Source organism: Eucalyptus grandis, chromosome 10, assembly GCF_016545825.1.
Source record: "Eucalyptus grandis isolate ANBG69807.140 chromosome 10, ASM1654582v1, whole genome shotgun sequence".
In the NCBI taxonomy this organism is placed as follows: domain Eukaryota; kingdom Viridiplantae; phylum Streptophyta; class Magnoliopsida; order Myrtales; family Myrtaceae; genus Eucalyptus; species Eucalyptus grandis.
In genome coordinates, this window is record NC_052621.1 from 11,915,636 (window position 1) to 11,940,533 (window position 24,898).

General features: G+C 40.6%; 4 protein-coding genes across 4 annotated transcripts; 1 reads left to right on the forward strand and 3 right to left on the reverse strand.

The window, feature by feature from the left end:
- Positions 1–387: 387 nt before the first annotated feature.
- LOC104421764 (probable carboxylesterase 120) lies at positions 388–1,816 on the reverse strand. The gene has a single exon (XM_010033839.2). The coding sequence runs from the start codon at positions 1,794–1,796 to the stop codon at positions 741–743; it is 1,056 nt and encodes a 351-aa protein (XP_010032141.2). The 5' UTR covers positions 1,797–1,816; the 3' UTR covers positions 388–740.
- A 5,791-nt stretch (positions 1,817–7,607) lies between these two features.
- Positions 7,608–8,588, reverse strand: LOC120288705 (carboxylesterase 1-like). The gene has a single exon (XM_039302810.1). The coding sequence runs from the start codon at positions 8,586–8,588 to the stop codon at positions 7,608–7,610; it is 981 nt and encodes a 326-aa protein (XP_039158744.1).
- Positions 8,589–14,591: 6,003 nt separating this feature from the next.
- Positions 14,592–15,921, reverse strand: LOC120288706 (probable carboxylesterase 120). The gene is made up of 2 exons (XM_039302811.1): positions 15,751–15,921; positions 14,592–15,656 (listed from the first exon to the last, which is right to left on the reverse strand). Exons 1-2 carry the CDS (start codon positions 15,919–15,921, stop codon positions 14,592–14,594), a joined length of 1,236 nt encoding a protein of 411 aa, XP_039158745.1.
- A 4,184-nt stretch (positions 15,922–20,105) lies between these two features.
- LOC104421765 (ACT domain-containing protein ACR10) lies at positions 20,106–24,356 on the forward strand. Its single transcript, XM_010033840.3, has 6 exons — positions 20,106–20,686; positions 21,157–21,378; positions 22,075–22,180; positions 23,073–23,409; positions 23,540–23,824; positions 23,920–24,356. Exons 1-6 carry the CDS (start codon positions 20,527–20,529, stop codon positions 24,055–24,057), a joined length of 1,248 nt encoding a protein of 415 aa, XP_010032142.2. The 5' UTR covers positions 20,106–20,526; the 3' UTR covers positions 24,058–24,356.
- Positions 24,357–24,898: the final 542 nt, after the last annotated feature.

Genomic DNA, 24,898 nt, shown 5'->3' on the forward strand with positions numbered 1-24,898 from the left:
TTGAACCACCAGCAACGTGAGGGAACTTTAATGAGAATCTGAGAGAGGCGATGCTGTCTATCAACGTGATTGCTAACGAAAGCTCGAAAGGACTTCTCAGATTGCAAGTTCTCTTTTCTTCTCTTCCTCTTCTTCCCTCTGCTTTTTACTTTCGCGTGTTCTTTCGCTGCAAGAGGACTCAATGGGCGTGTTCGCGCATGCATGAACGGGGGGAGGTGGGGGTGGCTTTTGCCGACGCGGATGTCGCACAAGAACCGCGAAAAAGGCAGGCTATCGAAAGGTTGTATCTTATACTTTTGATGCGCTAAAGCTTTTACCTTTCATCGCATTGAACCAACAATGCGATAGAATCAAAGTGGCATGCCGAGAGCAATATTCCATAACTCGACTATAATATATGGTTTGTGGCGACTTGTATCAATTCAGAAATCTCCCGGAAGGTAGAAGCTGTTGATTCTAAAACTTAAGGACCATCTTGCCGACCAAAGCTCGGGTCCAAGAATTAATAGGCAATGCAAAAATCCTGGTTAAAGCCTTGGGGGTTTAGGACCGGGATCGATCCTCCTATCGATGATCAGAACGGAAGAGAGAAGTGCAAAGTAAAAGCAAATGTGTATCATATCACTGTCTATTGCGGTTGGAAGCATTTATGCCTTTTTCAATGGCGGAGATGAGGATGATGTATGAAAACACGTAATGCTACTCAAACTTCACTATCTTACGAGATAATGAGGTTGTTTTCATTCAGTAGATAGCATCCGTTTTTGACCGCAGTTTATCTTCCCGTCCCCGGCTGCCGGAATAGCCAAGGTGCCCCCATGAAGGATACCTTTCAGTTTCTCGAGCAGCAGCTCCGCCTTAGCCAGTTCCAGTAACTCCTCTTGATGATAATCGCCTTCGCCGCTGAAGAGGCCCACCATTTTTATGCCATTCGCCTCCAGCTGCGCTGCCAACTCCCTCTGCCGATCTATGATTGGATCTCGGCCACCACCCACCACCACCACCCGCCACCCCATCGTTCTCATCCTCTCCCACTCCCCCAGTCTCTCCCCAGCCATCGGGTTGCAATACTGGTGGTCCCGGTCTGTGCCGGCCGGAAGCGCGAGCTCCCAGAATAGGTCTGCCACGTTCATCGGCAGGATTGGGTTGTTGAACAGCCTAACTTCCGACTCGGTCCTCTGGAGTCCGCCGAAGAAGGGGTGGTGCAAGATCAGGGTTCTGATCACCAAAGGCTCTAGATCGGCCGGGGTGGCGCACGCATGGAGGCCCACATGGTACGCGATGTTCCCCCCAGCGGCCGTGCCCATCAGGTAGCACCGCGAGAAGTCAACGCCCTCGCGAAGCCACTCCTCCTCGGTGGTCCTGACCCAGCGGAGGGCCTCCATGGCGTCATCATAGGCCGCAGGGAGGCGGTGCTCCGGCGCAAGGCGGAAGCTGGGGGAGACGACGACGGCACCAAGCTTGGCCGCCATGAGGGAGCAGAAAACGTGGAATATCTCGTGGGCCGGGGAGGAGTATATGAAACCGCCGCCGTGGTAATATACGATGAGCGGCAGTCTCTGGTCAGGCGGGGGTGACAGGCTAGGCACGTAGATCCGGGCCCATGTGTTGTGGGTCAGGTCGACCGGGACGTCCTTGGTGCGGACAGCGGAGGGCTGGTCGGGATTGGGGTCGGCGGGGATATCTACCATGTGGAAGCCACGCGTGACCGCGCCGTCTGGGTGCAGGACAAGATTGAGGTATTTATAGGCGTCGAAGGCCGGAGCTGGATCGAGATCCGGATGCTGATCGGCCATGTTTTGCTTTCTGCTCGAGCTCGAGGTGGGACTGAAGAAAGATGTGGGAAAAACCGGTTCTTTATAGCCCGAGAAAAGTCAAAAGTCAAAAGCAGTCGAGGGCCACGGCCATGGTATGGATTTACGTACATACTTTATTCATTTATTTATTTATTTTACAACATGCATGTGATGGCACGCCTGTTTATTTCCCATTTCTTTCTTTGGTCCCCACCTCGAGCAAAGGCAAAATACGGCCGGCCGCCACTGATGACGTTGATGATGCGCGTGACTAACCTCTAAGCCCTCACGCGCACCGCGAGGCCGTGCCTGATCCCGGCTTCCCCATTCACCATGGTCCCCCAGAGCTAAGGAGCATCGTCACGTAACATGTCATTTTTCAAAAATAATTAATTCCAAAATTTTGAGAAACGTTGTATATTAAATAAATATTATCATTTTCAATTAATTTAATTTAAATTCATAAATAATGAAAAAGAGCCTATAATAAATTTATACTAATAGTATTAATAAATCTATTCATAGGAAATTCAAAAGATATATTTATAATTAATGCATATCCATGTTTAAGGATGGGTTTCTAACTTTAACAAAAATTATTAATGAAACTAATAATTAATAAGAAATTAGAATCGACTTATTTAAATAAATCTATAACTTTCTACAATGATCAAATTTATTTTTATTTAACATTTAGTGCTTTTTTTTTCCGAAATCACTTTTTAGCCTCACTTATTTATTTTTCTGATAAAAATAAAGAAAAGATCAATAGGAATAAATCACTCCCTCGTTTCCTTGAAGATGCCCACGTTTTCTTTTATTCATTTTTCCTCTTTTATTCTCTTCTAATTTTCTCTCTTTCTCTCTCTTTTTGCACTTTATATTTTTCTTGTACTAGATATTGAAACGCAAGTTCAAAGAAAAACGAAAAAGGGCCGCCGGAAAGTAATTTTCCAAAATAGTATGAATGTGATGAATTTCTCTCGTTTTATTTCCTGAATTGTCCTCCTCTCCCCAAAAAGAAAATTATTTCTCATTTCTTTTCCCCAACCCTTGTCAGCCCCCTCCTCCCCAAAAAGAAATTTTTCCCCCTCACTCCTGTCAGGCTATCATTTCATTTCTTGAGAATTGTATACGAAGTCCTATCAGAAACCCCATTTTTTTTTTTTTTCTACTCTTCTTGCTAAAATTAAAAAAAGAAGCTCAAAAACCTAGCTACCGCCTCTTCCTCCTCGCACGACCCTCTTCCTCTCTCTCTTGGTCGCCTGACTTGCCTCACAATCGCTCGCCTTTGGCCCTTCCTTTTCCACAGTTGTAGCCTTGCCTCCAACCCTCCATCGCGGGGTCCCAATTGCAGCCCTCAAGATCATCTCGATCTCTTCTCTTCCTCTGGCCTTCCCTTGCAGTTGTGGCCTTGCCATTGATTGTGGCCTCACCTCATTCCTTCGCCCTTGCCTTCACCCTCCATCATCTTCTTCAATGATTCTCTCTCCCTTCGCACATGTGGACCCGCCCTAGAAACTCATCATGCCTCAAACACACGTGTCGGAACGTGTTGGGAATAGTTGACATTGTGTCGAAAAATCCGACACGTGTTGACCGCGTATCCGAGCATATTCAAGCATGTTGGACACGACGTGCTTCATAGCCCCAAGGACGGCTTGAGTAGGCGTTTTGGGCCATGGTGAGGATTGGGCTAGCCTAAGCTATATCTCGGGCATTGTCATCGGCTCAATCGAGACAGACCTAGCCGGGCCGAGTGATGTTGTGAGGGCCATGATAAAACCATAGCTCAACTCTTCAGAACGGCCAACATAAAATGATTAAATTAAGAATATCAACATTGATTCTGTGGTTTATCATTAGCATTACACATGGTTTGATCTTTGCTTGACCCGGTCACAATCACCCACAATATAAACGAAAGAGGAAAATTGTCTAAAAAGTCATAAATTTATTACACTTTTGTCAATTTAGTTATAAACCTTTCAATTTTATCAATTAAATCCTAAACCTTTTTACTTCTTGCCAATTGAGTCAATCTGGCTAATTTTAGCCAAAAATTACTGACGTAATCGGTTGGCGCTAATGTCGTGCTTTTTAATAATATATTAATAATTTTTTTCCTATAAAATCACAAACTTTCACCCTTATCCCGAATATGGTTCTCACCATTAACTCTCTGTCTAAAGTCAACCTTGTTTTAGGAAAAAAAAAATGGTTCTAATCATGAGCTTGGCAAACCTCATCCATGATGTCTCTTAGTAGACAGTGTAATACAGCTTTAAATTATGACAAAATGGGAAAATTTAGTAAGAGAAATTCAATTTGAAGATCTTTTTCCCTTATGACAATAAGGGAAAGTTAAGTGTGGGAGGCAATGAATAACTTCATCATTATTCTTCAAGCTATGACTCAGAAAAAGACAATGAGTAGTGCTTTAAATCCAACTACAAGTGCACACGAATTTATTGCTAAGAACAATCAATGGTTCTAAATTAAAGGGGGCCAGATTTGGGATTTAAATGAAAATTTTGATTTTTTTCAAAACAAAAAAAAAGTGGGGTCATAATAATTGTCACTCGACTTAAAGTTGATGTTTTTTAAGAAACAAAAGAAAGTTGAGGTTAGAATTGTCACTTGATGATGATATTATTATTATTATTATTATTATTATTATTATTATTATTATTATTTACATGAGCCCCATTTTTTACTACATTCCTATTTGCTCAATGGTCTCCTCATGCTACGCAAAATTAGTCGGCTCTTTAAATTTCATTGCAGTTGAGGACCTCAGGAGTTTGAAGGACAATTTCTCTTTTTTACTGTAGTGTTTTTCTTTCCTCAAATTTCGAGAATTTTATTTTGAATTTTGAAACTTCTCTATTCATTATCTCTTTTTTCAAATGTTTAAACTTGCCATATTAGCCGCGACAATCAGTTTCATTAAAGTGAATAACGAAAAAAAGCTCAAGTGCACACATCATACAAATTAAATGACTTGATCAAACAACTTACAAGACGAAGGCTTCGATCCTCGATTAACAAAACTTGTAGCTTCAGATCAACATGAATAAAGTATTTCGAGCACGATTTTGCAAAAATGCTGCATGTTCATGGCGACAAAAGCGACACAAGAATCAACCTTGCCAAAAAATAGTAAGGAGAGTTGAAACAAAGTACCTTTTTGATTGCCTCAAGAAAGACTTTATATCTTGACTCCATGAGATGTTAATCTCGTTATACTCTCCTAATCAAGCACCTAAAGTCAACAGATTATGTTGGGAATATATGATGAACAATTGGGAAGAATAATGAAATTAGACTTTGAGACGTAATATCACTTTCTTTAAAAAATTATTTGCCCCACAACATTGTTAATGGTAACTGGCAAATGTCATCTAGAATACAACAAAGTCTTGATTGATAACACTCATAGCAATTTTAGTATTTCTCCAAGATATCTCAAGGGAAACGATTGAAAACTATGGTTGTATATTTTTTAAAGGAGAAACGAAAATTGTGTAAAGAAATGAACACAAATGTTAAATAAACATATCTAAACAGATACAACCTTTCAAAGATAAAGAAGTTGTGTCCAAATAGACATGACCAACAAAAATAATAAATTCAAAATTTAATAATTAAAACATAACCATCACTCTATTATAAATAGTCACATTGTTTTAACATAATGCATTGTTGATTAATGTCAAACCTCATCCACGTGTGTACTCACCTCTCTTCAATGTGGAACAAGACACCTCTTAATTTGTTTTACAAACAAACTACCAACAATCATCCATTTTGTTTGTAAAACAAATTTAGAAGGGTTTCAGCCTCATTTCCTGCAAGGTCATATTTCCCATGTCTCTTGATAAAACTTTATCAAGGGATCAACTAGATTCTTACTTGACCTCACATAGATAATTGTTATGATACCATCTTGAATCAATTGCCTCATGTCATAAACCATTATGTCTAGACTTACCATTATAAGTGCTACTATAAGCTCTTACCAAAGTAGCCTAACTATCACAATGGATATAAACAAAAGGCATAGGACTAGGCCATAATTTGATATCTAAAAATAAATTTCTAGTCCATTCAACATCTTTCTTAGTTAATGCTAAAGCAATAAATTTAGATTCCACCATCTAGTGGGTTATGCATATTTGTTTCTTGCTCATCCAATATACAACACATCCATCTAATGTGAAATCCACCCAAAAGTGAAATGTTTAAGACCTACACTTGAAATCCGACTAGCATTAGCATATCTTTCTAATACAATCGGATAATTATTATAGAACAATTATAAATTTTTTTAACCAAAAATTTGAGTAATAACTTTCTAATGTTTTATACTTGGATTACTAGTATACTTATTCACTTTGTACACAGAATAAGTAATGTTGGGTCTAGTACAATGCATCACATACATTAAAAACCTTATAGCACTCGCCTATTCAAGTCATGTTACTGCTCTTATTTTTTAATTATTTAATTTCGAATTTATTGTTTTTTTCTAATGGTTATTAGTCACTCTTAGAACCTTTGGAAGGTTGTGTCTATTCAAGCACTACTTCTTCATCTTTCAAAGGTTGTATCCATTTAAATATATTTATTCAATATTTGTATTCTATTCTTTGCACAACTTTCGATTCTCTTTTCAAAGATATACGTCCATAATTTTCAATTGTTTTCATTGAGAGACCTAGATAAATACTAGGATAACCATCTAATATTTCAATCAAGGTTTTGTTGTATCTTGAAGAAAATTTACCTGTGACCATTAGTCACGTTGTGAGGCAACAAAATCTTAAAGAAAATAATATCATGCCTCAATGTCTAAGTTCATTATTTTTTGCAATCGTTTGTCATATTTTCCTGACAACTTTTATAGTTATAAATTCGATTTAGAAATGAGAAATATAATCATTAATTAGTATCAAACCTCGTCTACATATGTATTCACATCTTTTCAACTTGGGACATGTGTCTGGTCCCTTTCCCTTGCGGAACCTCCAATTTTATTTCGTTCCATCCCCTCTTTCTCGGTTCTCTAGCTCGGCCCGATCGAATCCGCTATCTCCTAGATAAAACTTCCAAGAATAAAACAAAGTGGGATCCTTCGCTGCCCATCTGCTCCTTTTTATAATGTTCTCGTTTTTCCCTCCCCCTTTAAGCTGCGGATCTGGAAGGTATAGAGCAGGAGATTAACACAGTCGAACAGAGAGAGAGAGAGAGAGAGAGAGAGAGAGAGAGAAGCAATGGGGATCTTGCATGCGTATGAGGATGCGGTTCAGATCAGTGAGTCGGAGAAAGAGACTGCCAAAAGGCGGGCTATTGAAAGGTTGTATTTTATATTCTTGATGCGCTAAAGCTTCTTTGCGTGACGCGTATCGATACAGAAAAGTCCCGAGACGTAGAAGCTGTTGACGCTAAACTTGAGGGACCATCTTGCCGACCGAAGCTCGGCTCTGAGAATTAATCGGCAAGGCCAAAATCCGGGTTGAAGCTTCTGGGTTTCGGATGCGGATTGATCCGCCCATAAATGATTGGAAAGGAAGGGAGAAACAATGCAAAAGAAAAGCTTGTGTGCATCACACCCCACATTCATTGCGGTTGAGAGAAATTCGTGCCTTTTATTGGTGGAGATACAGATGATGTATGGGAACACATTTAGGCAACTCAACTTCACTTTCTTACAGAATAATATAATTGCTTTCATTCGATAGATGGTATCCGTCTTTGACCGTCGTTTATCTTCCCGTCCGCGGCTGCCGGAATAGCCGAGCCGCCGGCTCAAATGATACCTTTCAGTTTGTCGAACAACAGCTCCGCCTTAGCCGGTTCCAGTATCTCCACTCCATGATAATCACCTTCACTGCTGAAAAGGCCCACCACTTGCACGCCCTTCGCCTCCAGCTTCGCCGCCAACTCCCTCTGCCGATCTATCATCGGATCTCCGCCGCCGCCTACCACCACCACCCGCCACCCCGGCTTTTTCATCCCCTCCCACTCATCCGATCTCTCCCCAGCTGTCGGGTTGCAATACTCGTGGTCCCGGTTAGCGCCGGCCGGCAGCGCCAGCTCCCAAACCCGGTCCGCCCCGTTCACCGGCAGGGTTGGGTTGTTGAACAGCCTCACTTCCGACTCGGTCCTCTTGGACCCGCCGAAGAAGGGATGGTGCAAGATCAGGGTCCTGATCACCAGAGGCTCCAGATCGGCCGCAGCGGCACACAAGCGCAGGCCCACGTGGTACACGATGTTTCCCCCGGCGCTCGTGCCCAACAGGTAGCACCGCGAGAAGTCAACGCCCTCGCGAAGCCACTCCTCCTCGGTGGTCCTGACCCAGCGGAGGGCCTCTATGGCGTCGTCGTATGCCGCGGGGAGGCGATGCTCCGGAGCGAGGCGGTAGCTGGGGGAGACGACGACGGCGCCGAGCTTGGCGGCCATGAGGGAGCAGAACACGTGGTGCACCGTGTTGGCCGGGGAGCACCAGACAAAGCCGCCGCCGTGGTAATACACGACGAGCGGCAGTTTCTGGTCGGCCCGGGTAGGAGACGGGCGAGGCAAGTAGATCCGGGCCCAAGTGTTGTGGGCCGGGTTGAGCGGGACGTCCTTGGTGCGGACGGCGGAGGGCTGGTGGGGATCGGGGTCGGCGGGGGTATTCGGAATGTGGTGGCCGCGCGTGACCGTGCCGTCTGGGTTGACGACGATTTTGACATAGTCATCAGCGTTGACGGCCGGAGCTGGATCGAGATCCGGATGTTGGCCAGCCATGTTCGCTCTGCTCGAGCTCGAGGTGGGACTGAAGGAAGCGATGGGGAAACCGCTCTTTGTAGCCATCCGAGTTCTCCGAAAAGTGAAAAAGTCAAACGCACGAGCGCGGCCGCCGGTCCCAGCCGCCGGTCCCAGCCGCCCCTTCGCCGTGCTCCCCACGGATGGCCCGAGCGAGCCGTTTTGGACCGTGATAAGGATTGGGCCAGCCCAAACTGTATTGGGCTGGGCGTCCCGAGTGATATCACGTGGGCCGTGATAGAACTAGCTCAATTCTTGAAACAAAAACTTATATGAAGGATTAAGTAAAGCGTTAACGGCACGGTTAAGAAGAAAACAAACAGGTTTGACAAACGGCGCAGCATATCAGCACGTATTGATTCCATGGTTTCCTCACCTGCTGAAGGACTAATCTCTGGCGCTGCAAATGGTTTGCCCTTCACCCCACCCGGTCACAATCAAACGAGAAAATCAGAGAGAGACGATGTTGTATATCAATCTGAAACTTAATTTTTTTTCGGTTTAAGCATTTTTGCAATGACTTATCTCGAAGTCGTCACACACCACCGTGCCCGATCTTGGCCACCCCTTCCCTGTGCTCCCCCAAGGATGGCTCGAGTGGGCGTTTTGGGCCATGATGAGGATTGGCCAGCCCAAACTATATCTTGGGCATCGCCGTTGGCTCGGTTGGGATGGGCCTAGCTGGGGTGAGCGATGTTGTGTGGGCTGTAATAAAACTATAGCTCGACTCTTAAACATACTAATATAAAGGTTGTGTTTATCAATCAAGATTAAATTCAATATAGGATTAAATTAATCATATCATGTGTTTGGTACTTGCTCGAGATAAGATAATGTTAAATATAAGGAAAAATAGACCAAATAAAATTATTTAATGGGAAAGGTGAGATAAAATTACCCTATGGTTGAGATGAGATAAAAATGAATAGGATTTTTAGCATCCATAATAAGAAAGTTGTTTTTCTCGAATAATAAACTTATTAAATTAACAAAATTAAAATTATATTTAATCTAATAATATTTGAATTTTATTATAAGAAATTCAAAATAAAAAATAAAATTTAGTTATTTTAACTTAATCTTATTTATATTTATATGTTCGAATTTAATTCTATTTTATAATATAAATCCAATATATAAATATAAATATAAATATAAATTTGTATTTATTACATATTTTAGGTATATTAGTACAATTCACTATTTAATAAAATTTTACTAGAGAATGGTGGAAGGGGTAGAATGAAATTAAAAAAGAAATTAATTAAAAAAAGAGAGGAAAATAAAATAAAATAAAAAAATAAAAAGTAAGCAATAGTGTCATAAGAGATTTTTATCATATCCACTTGTAAAATTTTTGGTTCATTTATACTAATTACTATTTATTCAAATTAATGTACATAATATGATGTAAATATATCTAATTTTTTTATTGTAATCACCAAACAGTGGATATGATATAAAAAAATTAATATATTTTTATCTTATTTTATCTAGTCCTATCTTTGTGTAAAATCCGGACGACCAAATGTAAGCAAAATGATTAAATTAAGAATAAATCAAATAGGTTCGACAAATGGCGCAATATATCAACATAGATTCCACTGTTTCTCATCTGCCAAAGGACAAATTTGTGGCACAACACATGGTCTGGTCTTTGCCTGACCTGATCGCAATCACCTGTAACATAAGAGAAATTTTAATGAAAAAATTTGAGAGAAAGGATGTTATAAATTGATTTGAAACTTAATTTTTTTGAATTTAGGTGTTTTTCAATTTAGTCCACCGGCTTTTACTTTGTGCAATCAAATCCTCTAATCAAGTGGTTTGTTTACCTATTGCGATTTCTTTTTGGGCAAATACCTCGGAAAACCTTAGATTATGTCCATTGCGATGCAAATACCTCAGATTATTTTTTCGCATCACCTAATATTCTAAACTTGCTTAGTGTCACATAAATATTCCCAACTTTTTTTGTGTCACAAAATAAATCAATTTTATATATGTGTGACATATATACCCTTTATTTCAAGTCCACATTGGGCATATTTGTCAAATTGATAAATTTGAGATTTTTATACATCACAATGAATAAATTTAGAATTTTTAGTGACACAAAATGAAATTCAAGGTAATTGTGTCACAATTTATATAATTTGAAAATTTTATAATATTATATTTGTAAATCACTCCGACACATCATTTTTTTTTTTTTTTTTTTTTGCTTAATTCCAAAAAAAGCACCAACTGTAGATCGAGTAATAATTCTAGCCCTAACTTCTTCTTCTTTTTTTGTCTAGTAAAAAAATCACAAACTTTCACCCTTATCCCAAATTTGGCCTCACTATTAACCCTCTATCTAAAGTCAACCTTGTTTCAAGAAAAAAGATTCTAGTTGTGAGCTTGGTGAATCTCAACCATGGTGTCTCCCAATGAGCGGTGGTCTACAGCTTCAAATTACGACAAAACTACAAAGTTTGGATAGAGAAATTCAATTTTGAGATCTAGGAAAAAATGAACAACTTTACTCTTATTCTCCAAGCTATGGCTCAAAGAATAAAATAATGAATAGTGCTTTAAATCTAGTGGCTAGTGAACATGGATTTATTGCTGAGGACAATCAATGGTTCTAAATTAAGGGGGACAAGACTTGGGATTTGAGTGAAAATTGGTGATTTTTTTCAAGACAAAAAAAAATTGGGGTCATAACTATCATTGAACCTAAAGTTGGTGCTTTTTATGGAATTAGGCTCATTTTTTTAGTACATTCCTATTTGCTCAGTGATCTCCTCATGCTATGCAAAATTATTCGACTCTCTAAATTTCATTGCAATCAAGGACTTAGGAATTTGAAGGATAATTTCTTTTTTTACTTTAGTATTCTTATTTTCTCAAATTTCCTAGATATTATTTTGATTTTTAAACTTTTCTATTCATTATATCTAATTCAACTCATTTCTCAATTACAACCATATGATGACGATGTCATCATTATCTAATCCTAGTGGGAGTATTATGGGGAATGATGTGCTAAGTGTATAATCTCCCATACGGCGAACAAGTCGCAAAGTATTCCCATTCGAAGTTTTGACATTGAAGGAAAACTTTATGGTTGCTCCACAAGATGAGGATGAGCCAAGAAATATGAATGAGGCTCAATTGCCCTAGTAAGGAAAATGGATTCATGCAATGAAAAGGAAATTGAGTCAATGAAATCAAACCAAGTCGGGAACTGGTTAATCTTCCAAAAGGACGCAGTGAGCTATTGGGAACAAGTGGGTTCTCAAAATAAAGCAAAATGGCTGAAGTATAAGGCATAAGGCTCGCCTTGTGGCGAATGTATGATCAATGAAGAATTGATTATGAAGAAACATTTTCTCCCGCCAGTGAGATTTACCTCGATTCGCATAATTCGGCAATAGTGGCTGGTATGGATCTTGAGTTTGTCTTTTTTTCAAATGTTTAAACTTGCCATGTCAGCCGCCATACTCAATTTTGTTAAATACGTGAATAGAAAAAACCTCTAGTGCACAATTCATACAAATTAAAGGACTTGATCGAACAACTCAAAAGTCGAAGGCTTCAATCTGCAATTAGCATAACCTTTAAATAATAAAATTGGACATATCATATATATACTAACCTCTTGTTTTGACAAGAAGTTCCATTTTACTCGACACTATTATAACTTTGTGTTTGTACCTTTTCATGAACTCTATAGAAAGCAACTTTAACTTTCGTAAGAAGCAACATCACTTCAAGCTCATATAGGTGAAATATCTACCATGTGTCTTTATTACTAATATCACAATACTAATTTGTATTATACTTCATTAAGATTCAATTCAACCTATACAATGTAACAGATGATACTAACTTCTCATATTAGAGCTAATATCAATACCAAACAATCACACTCACTAACTTATTTTTACCTATCAAGCCTTGTAACTAATGGTATTCTAGAAAAAAAAAATTGGGTTACATTACTGGAAATTTTTTTAAAAAAAAAAAAGGGTTTTAGCCCAATTTCTTGTGAGATTATATTTATCATGTCTCTTGATAAAACCTTGTTGAGGGATAAGTTAGATTCTTACTTGACCTCATATAGATAATTGTTATGGTACCATCTTGAATCAAGTGTCTCACGTACTCATGTCTAAACCAATATGTCTAGACTTAGCATTATTAGTGCTACTATAAGCTCTTACCGGTGTAGCCTAGTTATCACAATTGATAGAAAATAGAAGGTATAAGATTAGGCCATTATTTGAAATCCAACAACAGATTTCTAATACCTTCAACCTCTTTCCTAGTCAATGCTAAAGCAATGAATTCAGAGTCTATCATTGAGTGGGTTGTGCACGTTTATATCTTGCTCATGCGTCCACCTAATATGAAACCTACCCAAAAGTGAAATGTTTATCATCCTCCCTTGTAATCCAACTAGCATCATTGTATCCTTTTAACACAGCTGGATAATTATTGTGGAACATTTTCAAATTTTTCGTTCTTTTAATCTAACAAAAAATTCAAGTAATAGTTTTCTAGTATTCTATACTTTGATTATTAGTATACCTACTCGACTTATACACGAAATAAGCAATGTGAGGTTTAGTACAAGGCATCATATATATTAAAGGTCCTATATCACTCTCATATTTAAGTTGTGCTACTGCTCCTATTTTTTAATTATTTAATTTCGAATTTATTATTTTTTACTAATGGTTATTAGTCACTCTTACAATCTTTGGAAGGTTGTGTTTGTTTGAACATGACTTCTTCATTTTTGAAAGGTTGTATCCCTTCAAATACATTTATTCAACAAATATTATTTACATAACTTTCGATTAACCTTTCAAAGATATGCAATGATAGTTTTCAATTGTTTCATTTGAGAGATCCTGAAAAAATACTAGGATAGCTATATAATATTCTCAATTAAGATTTTACTGTATCTTAAAGAAAATTTGCTAGTGACTATTAGTAACGTTATGAGACAAATAATTTCTTAAAAAAAGTTATATCACACTTCAAAGTGTGACTTCATTAATATTCCCAATCGTTCGTCATATTTTCCGGAAAATTTTTATATTTATAAATTCGAATATTAATAAATAAGAAATAGGATCGTTCCATCCCGTCTTTCTTGCTTCTCTTGCTTGGCTCGATCGAATCCGCTATCCCCTGGATAAACTTCCCACAATAAAACAAAGCGGGATCCCATCTGCTCCTTTTTTTATAATGTTCTTGTTTTTTTCTCCACTTTTGAGCTGGGGCACCGGAGGGAACAGAGCAGGAGATCAACAGAGTCGAACAGAGGGAGGCGATGGGGATGCGGTTCAGATCAGTGAGTCGGGGAAAGAGACCGCGAAAAGGCGGTCTACTGAAAGGCCGTATCTTATATTCTTGAGGCGCTAAAGCTTTTACCTTTCGTCAAAGTGGCCTGCCGTGGGCAATCGTCCATGACTCGACTTCAATATATGATTTGCGCGACCCATATCGATTCAGAAATGTCCCGAGACGTAGAAACTGTTAATGCTAAACTTAAGGGACCATCTTGCCGACCAAAGCTCGGCTCCGAGAATCCGAGAATTAATCGGCAATGCAAAAATCCGGGTCGAAGCCTTCTGGGTTTAGGATGCGGATTGGTCCTCACATAAATGATTGGAAAGGAAGGGAGAAAAGAATGCAAAAATAAAAAAAAAGCTTAAGGGACCATCGCACATCACATTCATTGCGGTTGAAACACAGCCACGCCTTTCCATGTGGTGGAGATAAGGCTGATGTATGGAGCACATTTATGCTAATCAAGGAATGACCAAAAAAAAAAAAAACATCACTGATGATGTATGGGGACACATTTATGCTACTCAACTTCACTTTCTGACAGTAGCAAGGTTGTTTTTATTTAATAGATGGCATCCGTCTTTGACCGCCGTTTATCTTCCCGGTCCCGGCTGCCGGAGTAGCCGAGCTGCCGGCTCAAATGTTACTTTTCAGTTTCTCGAACAACGGCTCCGCCTTAGCCGGTTCGATTATCTCCACTCCATGATAATCGCCTTCACCACCGAAAAGGCCCACCACTTCCACGCCCTTCGCCTCCAGCTTCGCCGCCAACTCCCTCTGCCGATCTATCAACGGGTCTCCACTGCCAGCCACCACCACCACCCGCCACCCCAGCTTTTTCATCCTCTCCCACTCCTCCGATCTCTCCCCACCCGTCGGGTTGCAATACTCGTGGTCCCGGTCGGCGCCAGCCGGCAGCGACAGCTCCCACATCTTGTCCGCCACGTTCACCGGCAGGGTTTGGTTGTTGAACAGCCTCACTTCCGACTCGGTCCTCCGGGACCCGCCGAAGAAGGGGTGGTGCAAGATCAGCCCTCTGATCACCAGAGGCTCCAGATCGGCCGCAGCGGCGCACACGCGCAGGCCCACGTGGTACGCGATATTCCCCCCGGCGCTCGTGCCCATCAGGTAGCACCGCGAGAAGTCAACGCCCTCGCGAAGCCACTCCTCCTCGGTGGTGCTGACCCAGCGGAGGGCCTCCACGGCGTCGTCGTAGGCTGCGGGGAGGCGGTGCTCCGGAGCGAGGCGGTAGCTTGGGGAGACGACGACGGCGCCTAACTTGACCGCCATGAGGGAGCAGAAAACGTGGTGCATCGCGTCGGCCGGGGAGCAAATGACGAAACCACCGCCATGGTAATACACGACGAGCGGCAGCTTCTGGTCGGGCGGGGGCGAGGGGCGAGGCACGTAGATCCGGGCCCAAGTGTTGTGGGCCGGGTTGAGCGGGACGTCCTTGGTGCGGACGGCGGAGGGCTGGTCGGGATCGGGGTCGGCGGGGGTACTCGGCATGTCGAGGCCGCGCGTGACCGTGCCGTCGGGGTTGACGACGATTTTGATGTAGTCAAGGGCATCGACGGCTGGAGCTGGATCGAGATCCGGATGCCGGCCGGCCATGTTTTGCTTTCTGCTCGATCTCGAGGTGGGAGCGAAGAAAGGAATGGGGAACTCGCTTCTTTGCAGCCGTCCGAGTTCTCTCAGTAGCTAAGAAGTCAAAACGCAATTCAGTGCGACTGCAACGGCCCTGATGAGTATTTACGAACAAACATTTGTCGGCTCGCCTGTCTGTTTCGCCCACCTCAAGCAAAAGTAAACACGGCCGCCTGCGACCGTTGATGATTACGCCCGTGACTTTCCTCGAACCTCGAAAGTTGTCCTCGGCCGCACCATCAATCACGCGCCGCCTCGAAGATTCAACTACCCTAGCCGCCCCTTCGCCGTGCTCCCCAAGGACGACCCGAGCAGGCATTTTGGGCCGTGATAAGGATTGGGCCAGATCAAACTGTATTCCAACGGTGGGGACTGGGCTGGGTGGGCCGAGTGATATCATGCGGGCCGTGATAGAACTAGCTCAACACTTAAACAAACTTATTTAAAGATTTAAGTAGAGAGTTAACGACGCGGTTATGAATAAATTAAATAAGCCTGATAAATGGCATGGTAAGGGTAAGCATCAGTCCAAAGTTAATGCTAAACCGGCTTGCATTGGCCCAACCGGATTGGTCATGGTTCGGTTCCCAGGAAGATTGAGCAGTTAGTGATCTTAGAACCTTTGAACCTTGCACTATTAGAGTCGGTCATTGATTATAGGGTTTTAAGGTTGGTTCAACCCAAACCAACCCTATACATATATAATATATATTATATTATATTTTTGTCTACTATATACCTTAGGGCATTTGCCTTTACTCTTTTTTATGCGATTATGCTATGTAAATTAAAAAATAGAAACCTAGCCCAGATTTGACCAAAAAAGAAAAAACAGTAACCCTCCTCGCTTGTCTCGCTCTGTTCACTTGCTTTATCTTGCTTGCTGCTCTTCTTTATTCACTCACCTCTAGCCTCTCCTTATTCACCTCGTGAGTACAGATTAACTGATGAAATAGCTTGCCTCTCTTGGCTAGCCTCACAAATGCAGCTTAACAATCGCAAATGAAGATTTTTGTTATTATCTTATCTTAGATTTAGGTCAATGTCGCATTACTGATTAATATATAATTTAAAAGAGTATGTTTGTTTTTTCAAGAAATATAAAAAATGAAATAGAAAAATAATCGATTGTTGGACGACGCACATAAAGTTGATTATCAATCCCAAGTTCAATAGGATTGGTCTTCGGTCCTAAAAATTGGAGACCAATACCGTGCATATTGATTTCTAGATTATATATACTAGATCAATCCAATCCGGAGCATGCTCACCTCTACGATGTTGCATATCGACACATATAGATTCCATCGTTTCTCATTTGCTAAAGAACTATTCTCTGGCACTATACACGGTTTGGTCTTTGCCCAACCCAATTGCAATCACCGCAACATAAACAAAACTTTAATGAGAAAATATGAGAGAAACGATGTTGTATATCGATATGAAACTTACTTCTTTGGGTTTCGGTGTTTTTGCAATTTAGTCCTCCGGCTTTTACTTTATGTAATCAAATCCTCTTCTAACTTTTCTAGACTTATTAAATTCAAGTGATTCGTTTACCTATTTTGATCGATGCCATTGAATTACATTTTTTTTGGGGGCAAATACCTCATCTAGTGCGGAATTAGCATCGCGTGTCGTTTGCGCTCTCAGGAGCAATTCCGCCCCATTATGAATTAACGAGGGGATGTGATTTCATGAATTTAGAAACCCCAACGCGGCTTTACGTGTCGTCGTCCAATCCAACATTGGAAAGTCCGAAAAAGAGTCGGCGTTCTTCATTGGCCGGGCTGCTTCCAGAAACTCCAATTTTTCTTATTTCTCCTTTGCTTTTTCCTCCTTTTTAAATATGAGTTAGAGAAACTCCACCGCCGTGAGATTCGAAAATGAAGCGACGGCTCGTGACGAGTCACAGGTGGCGGCGCCTGATTGGAGGGAGGCCGGGGGGGGGGAAATTGTCTGGGGGCGCGTCGTTACTCGTTAGGTGATCCGCTTCCCACCGAATTTCTCGTGGAAGAGAAGAAATCGAGATGTCTTAATCTCTCGCGATAAATTGTATAAAGACATCGCGATTTCTTCTCTTCCAAAGTGTCCGGGCGGAGAGAGGCGCTCGTGGTCGGACGGCATGTTATATCATATCAAAGTGAGAAAACTACATTTTAATTTAGAAACTTTGTTTATTTCGCAAAAAAAAAAATAATGATTTTAAAAGATAAATATTTTTCGAATATTGTTTGTATTGTTTAATATACTTAGTTAATAATAAATATTTTTATTATCGATAATAATTTATATCTAAATATTTTCATATATAATTAAATTATTTTTCCTTTATTAATTTTTGTATATAATATAAGCGATCATTTTTAAAAAGATACTTTTTAAATCATTATTTCTGTTGAAGAAACGAGTCCAAACCAAGAACGTAAACTTTTTTTTTCCTTTATCATATATCCCTCGATCGCTAGAGTAATCCTTAACTGGTCCTGTAGACTAGATTAGATAGGTAAATTTAATTTATTTGGGCAATCCCAATACCAAGAAAAAAGAGTGAAGACAATGACCATCATTAATTATTTGCTTTATCCAATAAAGGCAGTAATCCCTCGTTTTGGGCATGATTTATCAATCGATGACAATATTCTTAAAAAGAAAATATATCTATTTTTGGTGAATAAATGTAGATTTATATTGTTACCGTATTATGGGAAAAAACGTTTAACCTTATCAAGCTGTTCTTTGAACCTCAGCAGGATCTAATTTCTTGGAGGGAATCAAGACACGCGGTGCATTTAATAAAACATGTGAAGCATCATTATATTGATTATGGCAGCCAAGAAATTAAGATGTATCTATTGCCGATAGGGAAAAAAAGGGGTGGGGGAAAAGAGTGGGAATTTGAATTTCCTTCTTTTTTTTTTTTTTTTACCAAAGCATCTTTTTAAATTAGATGTAATTTCCTTAACAGGAAAGAAAGAGAAAGAAAATAAAAAGAAAAGGAGGTTGCTCCATATCGATACTTCTTAGTGAGCAAGCAACTTTTCCTCTCCACAAAAAAGCCAAGTGATAAAGGAAAACTAAGGAGTTCACAGCCAAATCAACAAGCATGATCAGTCACTGACAAAAAAAAAAAAAAAAAAACAAGCATTGATCAGTCGCCATTGACCAACTTTTACTTTTCTTGAGTCAGCAAAAATTAAATGCATCGAGCGAGTAAAGAACAGCGGGCACAGTTTGTCATTGGTAAGAAAGTGGAAAAAGGAGAGATAAAGAGGAGAGAAAAAAGGGCTTTACCAAAAAAAAAAAAGAGGGGAGAAAAAAGGGGAAGATTCCTTGCCACTTCTGACCCAAAAACTAGTGGGTGCACAAGTCAAAGATGGACTGCCCCCACATGATTTATAAATTAAATTTCAATCACTAATATTATTCTAATTAGAATAAAGTAGTTGAAAAAGATGCATGATTTGAAAATTCTTATTTTTTGTTTTGTTTTTGTTTTGAGATCTGATCGCGGAATCAAGTTATTTAATTTATGTGATTTATGCAATTAGGTCTTTTTAATATTGGCATGGTAGTTAACATGGCATATTTAAAATATCAAAAAAAGAAGAAGAAGACAAATGCATATGCTTTACTATCAAAATACAATTCTAACAAGTTGAGAGAAAAAAATCCGAAAGAGAAAGTGATGGAAAGGGAGGGAGTGAGATTGAGAGAGAAGAGGCGGCCATTGCTGGCAATGGTTTGCACCACTAACTAGCTATGCCCTATTAAGTCCTCACTGAGGTCACATGTGTGACCTCAGTGAGGGTCTTGTGGTCAAATCTTATCTTGGATGAACTATGATAAAGATTTCGGGGTGGGGGGATTTTCTTAATTAAATTTTGAACTATTGCTCATTCAAAATCCTGAACAAAATTCAAGATTTCGAGTCCCATATTTGTAACATGTTATTTTTTTTTTTACTACATCCTATTTGCTCAATGGTCTCCTCATGCTGCACAAAATTAGTCAACTCTCTAATTTCATTGCCGGCAACGACCTCACAACCTCGAAAGACAATTTGTTCTTCAATAGAAGGCTTTGCGAGATTTAGTTGCATGAGACCCTCGTTCCTTCACTTCCTCAAACTCACTCCCTCTCTCTTTCTGCTTTTAAATTAGTATCTATATTTTCTCAAATTTCCCGAATTTTATTTTGAATTTTTTTCAAGTGCACATATCACACAAATTAAAGGACTCGATCAAATTTGGACCAAAAAAAAGGACTCGATCGAACAACTTAAAAGATGGAAGCTTCGATTCGCAATTAGTAGAGGTTATGGTACCAAAAAGGAATGATCCATTTTGTTTAGAAGATGCTCAACACGAATATAATATTCCAAGCAAGATTTTCGTAAGAATCCTGCATATTCGTAGCGACAAAAGCGGCACAAGAATCTACCTTGCCGTAAAATAAATAAGGAGAGTTGAAGCAAATCACCTTTTTGACTGCCTCAAGAAAGACTTTGAAATCTCGTTTGGCTCTCCATATCAAGCTCTTACGTCAACGAATTATACGGCACGGCAACGGCGGGAACTTGAAAATAGCAAGTGAGAGATTGAGAGATTGAGAGATTGAGAGAGAAAGAGGAAGAGATAAGGAAAGCAGAGGCCTGCGTTCTTGTCTGATCCCTCTCCCTTGCGGAGTCTCCAACTTTACTTCGTTCCATCCCCTCTTTCTTGCTTCTCTTTGCTTGGCCCGATCGGATCCGCTATCTCCTAGATAAAAACTTCCAAAAATAAAACGAAGCGTGGGATCCTTCACTGCCCGTCAGCTCCTTTAATAATGTTCTTGCTTTTTCCTCCCTCTTTGAGCTGGGGCACCGGGAGGAACAGAGCGGGAGATTAACAGATTCAAACAGAGAGAGAGAGAGAGAGAAGCAATGGGGATCTTGCATGCGTATGAGGATGCAGTTCAGATCAGCGAGTCGGAGAAGGCGAAGGGCACGACCGTGATCACTGTGAGCTGTCCCGACAAGACTGGGCTGGGATGTGATCTGTGCAGGGTCATCTTGCTCTTTGGGTTGAGCATTACCAGAGGAGGTGAGCTCTGTTTTGGCTTCTTGTGGTTTCTGGGTTCCCTGCAGTCTGCAGAGTGTTGTCCGGGTGGGGCGGGATAGATCTGTGTTTTCGTGAGTCGTGGGTTGTGCTTTATCCGGTATTTGTTGTTCATTAGGAAAAAAAGAAGAAAAATGGGTCATTCAAGATTTTAATATTCTCTCTCGAAGTTTTGGTTTTTCGGAAACAAATTGGATTCGAGGGTTGGAGTAGAATGAATGCATGCCATTGTGGATTTTGTTTCGAACTTTTCCGGAGACCTCTGGTAAAACCAAGGACGATGAGGAGAAAATCTCTTACTTCTGCAAGAGTTTTCAGATTTCCATTTGTAGTACACATGCAGAAGCAAAATCGAGTATATGTCACCGGGAGAACAAGATCTGATTTTTTGCAGCACCAGGAGCGATTCTTTTGTTTTCTAATTTCCTTTTCCGTTGCACATTCTGGTTTTGCAGATATGTCAACGGATGGGAAGTGGTGCTACATTAAGTTTTGGGTGGGGGGGAAGCCAACAGCAAGTTGGAGTTTGTTGAAGAAGAGGCTGTTGGAGGTGTGCCCTTCGTATATTTCTATGTCGGGAATCGAGTATTACAGATCAGAGATGGATCAGCCCAAGCCACATGATGTCTTCCTCTTGAAATTCTGGTGCTCTAGTGACCGGAAAGGTCTATTACATGGTGAGATTCCTCTTCCCCTATGTCCCTTTCTGCTGGATGTAAATTATATTTCAGATCTAATCAGTCACACTTTTCTAATTAGTTATCAGATTTTGTTTCTACTGGAAAGTATGCTAGGTTTTAAAGTGCACTCCTGTTTCCACATGGGTACCGTTAATTTGCATTTTCAAGTTGAGAGTTTCTTTCCATTAGTTCAACAAAGCAAGTTATAGTGATCTGTGTCCATATATAATGTGCATGATAAGAATCTTAGTATGTATCCGACAATAAATCAGGCCTGAAATGTTAATTAAGATGTGAGTCTGATCGGGAAACTATATATGCAGTAGTATGGCATTCAGTCCTTTGAAACTGTTTTGCAAGTATATGGATTGATGATACTGTTTCTTTCCAGCGTTTGGCTCTATGCTACAATGAAGCAAATGCTTCTTGTTCTTGCCATCTTCACATTCCTTTCGCTAGCGGGTTAACATATTTAAAATGCTAATTTATGGTAAATTCAATTTCGGAGATTTTGTAATCTTTTTCTCCATTTTAACTTTTTCATGACGAAGTTGGCATTCTGAACAAATGTGTCCTCTCAAATACATTATTAATTAGTCTTTGACTGCATCATTGCTGCATGTTGACTTACCTTTTCTTCCTATATTCTCTGGCAAATGATTCTGTTTCTGCACTTTCTGTCTCCAATATTAGATGTAACAAGGGTCCTCTGTGAGTTGGAGCTAACAATAAAGAGAGTGAAGGTGTCCACTGCTCCAGATGGGAGGGTGATGGACCTCTTCTTTGTGACAGACTCCAGGTTTAGTTTTGTATTATCTTTGATCTTGTGTTCTTTTTCATGTCCTGTTATAGTGAAACCCTTTATCTTCTGTTTCTAGCGTTGCTTGCTTATGCCTATTCACTATCTAAAAAACCTCAATTGCCTATTAATGATTGAAGAACACCTGAAGAAAGTTGATTCTATTAATGGGAAGTGGAGAATTCCCACACTATAAGAGCTAGAGCAAATTGAACTCCTTGCTGAAAATATTCAAGAATCCCGTCTCTGATCTAGATGTTTGGTTGATTAAGTTTGGCTGTCTTCAATGAGTGGATGGATAAGAGGTTTAAATGATTAACTAAAGAACCAGATGTTGGGAACCTAATGAAGTAGAATGGTCTTCTTAGTTTTATCAACTTGATGTATACAATCAACTACATTGCCAAATATTAGGCCATTACCATTGTCCAAGTTTGCTGTTGCATCACTTATATGTTAAGTAGGCAAAATCTTATTGTGTGGCGTTGTAACACTCCATTTAGCAAAGGGTTCACTTATTATTGGTTTTATACTAAGTACTATATGCAATTTGACTGAAAGCATATAGATTCTTTGGTAGAGTTCTTCTTTTGGGCACTCTATGATCTGGCTATAATCAATAATGGTGAGACCGCTTGTCATAGAGAGAATACTAAGAGTTTAAATACGCTTCTATTGCTAAATCAAGGACACTTAACCACTGAGTTTGATTGATTCAGTTGTGTCTCTCTCTTGTCTGAGATCATGTACTAGGCTTTGATATGCTATCGCTATCATTATGTGCTGGGGGCTTCAAATGGATTGACCTTTATTTGACAGTAGTAATCTGATGCGAGATCAAGTTGCCTTTCCCTTCTATACTTATGAATTGCTTGTCTACTAACTTGGGCAGAGCACTTCTTCATACTCAGCAGAGACAGGAGGAAACGATACGTTGTCTCAGAGATGTACTAGGGGCCTCCATTCTTAGTTGTGAGATTGGAATGGTTGGCCCTGAAGTCACTGCCTGTTCACAGAAATCATTGTTTCTGCCATCTGCAGTTACTGAAGACATGTTCAGCTTAGAACTATCGAGTGAAAACCCAACCGGCTCTCTTTTCTCTAACCCCCTATCTACAATCATGGACAACTCCCTTAGCCGCTCGCACACGCTTGTTCAGATCCTTTGTCAGGACCATAAAGGCCTAATCTATGATATTATGAGAACATTGAAGGATTATAACATCCAGGTAGGCATACATATATTTCCAGATAGAAACTGTGCACATTTTGAAGCCATATTTAAAAGGCTTGAGAGTCTGTAGACGCAACTCCACATTAGTCCTCGTGCTTTAACTTGATTTGATACTTTTCCCGAAGGTTTCTTACGGAAGGTTCTGTACGAAAGCCAAAGGGAACTGCGAGGTGGAATTGTTCATCATGCAAGCAGATGGGAATAAGATAGCTGATCCTAACAAAAAGAATGCATTATGTTCTCGTCTTAGAATGGAGCTCTGGCGCCCTCTTAGAGTAGCTGTCGTGAACCGTGGTCCAGACACCGAGCTGCTAGTCGCTAATCCCGTTGAATTGTCCGGAAGGGGTCGACCGCTCGTGTTTCACGACATTACGCTGGCTCTAGAGACTCTCGATACTCGGATCTTTTCGGTACTTTCCTATTCCCTTTCCAGAGCTCTCGAGGAACGACTCATGGTATCATCCATATGACCATACGCATACCCATTGCCCATTTCTTTTTCCAGGTCGAAATCGGGAGACACATGGTATGCAACCGGGAGTGGGAAGTGTACAGAATCTTGATTGACGAAGCCGATAGCTTGCGCGTGCCCGGAAAGAAGATTGAGGAAGGCGTGAGGAACAAATTGATGGGGTGGGAGTAGGTTGAGATGTTTAATAGTCAGTGTACAGCAAATTCCTTTCAGTTTTAGCATACAAATCACATCTAGGTCATCTAACAAGGCAGTCCCTGTATATCATGAGAAGCTGGGGGGAACAGATCTTGTCTAGTTGCTTACCCCCAACTAAGGCTACAACTTCCGTCAGAATACCAGCATTCGCTTTTCATTGATGTGTATTTATGTATCTCACCAAAGCGTCGACAGCCAATTTCCTGTGCCATCCTGATCCACATTCATGGGTACAGATTTCCTGTGCTGGAATGCACTATTACTTTCATGGCCATTCAAAGTTCCACTCAGTACCTCATGATACGACCAGTTTCAACTTAGATCAGAGAGCACGTAGAATTGAATATGAAATCCCCCGTTTCATTTAGTAGATTACCACGAGATAACTTTCTAACCAAAGCGTGAAACTATGATTCTCCAAACCATTCACTTCGAGCAATCCGGACATCGTCGCCCTATCCCGGTACTGGTATAAGTAGAGTCGAGATTATCCGTCGTCATGATACAGTCGAAACGAAACAAGATTTCCTAAGATTGAGGAAAGATTGCGGAATTTGAGAGTGAGTACCTGCCTCGCTAGACTAGCCCCGTCGACGGCGATGACGCGAATAAGTTGAATCGACATTATCCATACGGGAGTCGTCCCTTCTGACTCGCTTTGCTCCTCGAAGAAATCGTCAAAGCCTGAACCGCCAACCTTCCCATCTGGATTCGTGGAGCAACAGCGGCTCAACCACGTAGACTCTGCTGAAGTCGCTCCCTCTCGTGCATGGATGCCACGCGTCCTCGTCACCGTATCTTGCTTGGGAAGATC

Bases quoted from the DNA above. Each gene is read 5' to 3' on its own strand.
- LOC104421764 (XM_010033839.2), bottom strand. From the start codon at position 1,796: ATGGCCGATCAGCATCCGGATCTCGATCCAGCTCCGGCCTTCGACGCC.
- LOC104421765 (XM_010033840.3), top strand. From the start codon at position 20,527: ATGGGGATCTTGCATGCGTATGAGGATGCAGTTCAGATCAGCGAGTCG. The intron at 21,379-22,074 runs GTGAGATTCCTC...CTCCAATATTAG, and splicing joins CCGGAAAGGTCTATTACATG to ATGTAACAAGGGTCCTCTGT. The intron at 23,410-23,539 runs GTAGGCATACAT...CTTTTCCCGAAG, and splicing joins TGAAGGATTATAACATCCAG to GTTTCTTACGGAAGGTTCTG.
- LOC120288706 (XM_039302811.1), bottom strand. From the start codon at position 15,921: ATGCCTGCTCGGGTCGTCCTTGGGGAGCACGGCGAAGGGGCGGCTAGG. The intron at 15,657-15,750 runs GTGGGCGAAACA...TTGACTTCTTAG, and splicing joins CGTGTTTACTTTTGCTTGAG to CTACTGAGAGAACTCGGACG.
- LOC120288705 (XM_039302810.1), bottom strand. From the start codon at position 8,588: ATGGCTGGCCAACATCCGGATCTCGATCCAGCTCCGGCCGTCAACGCT.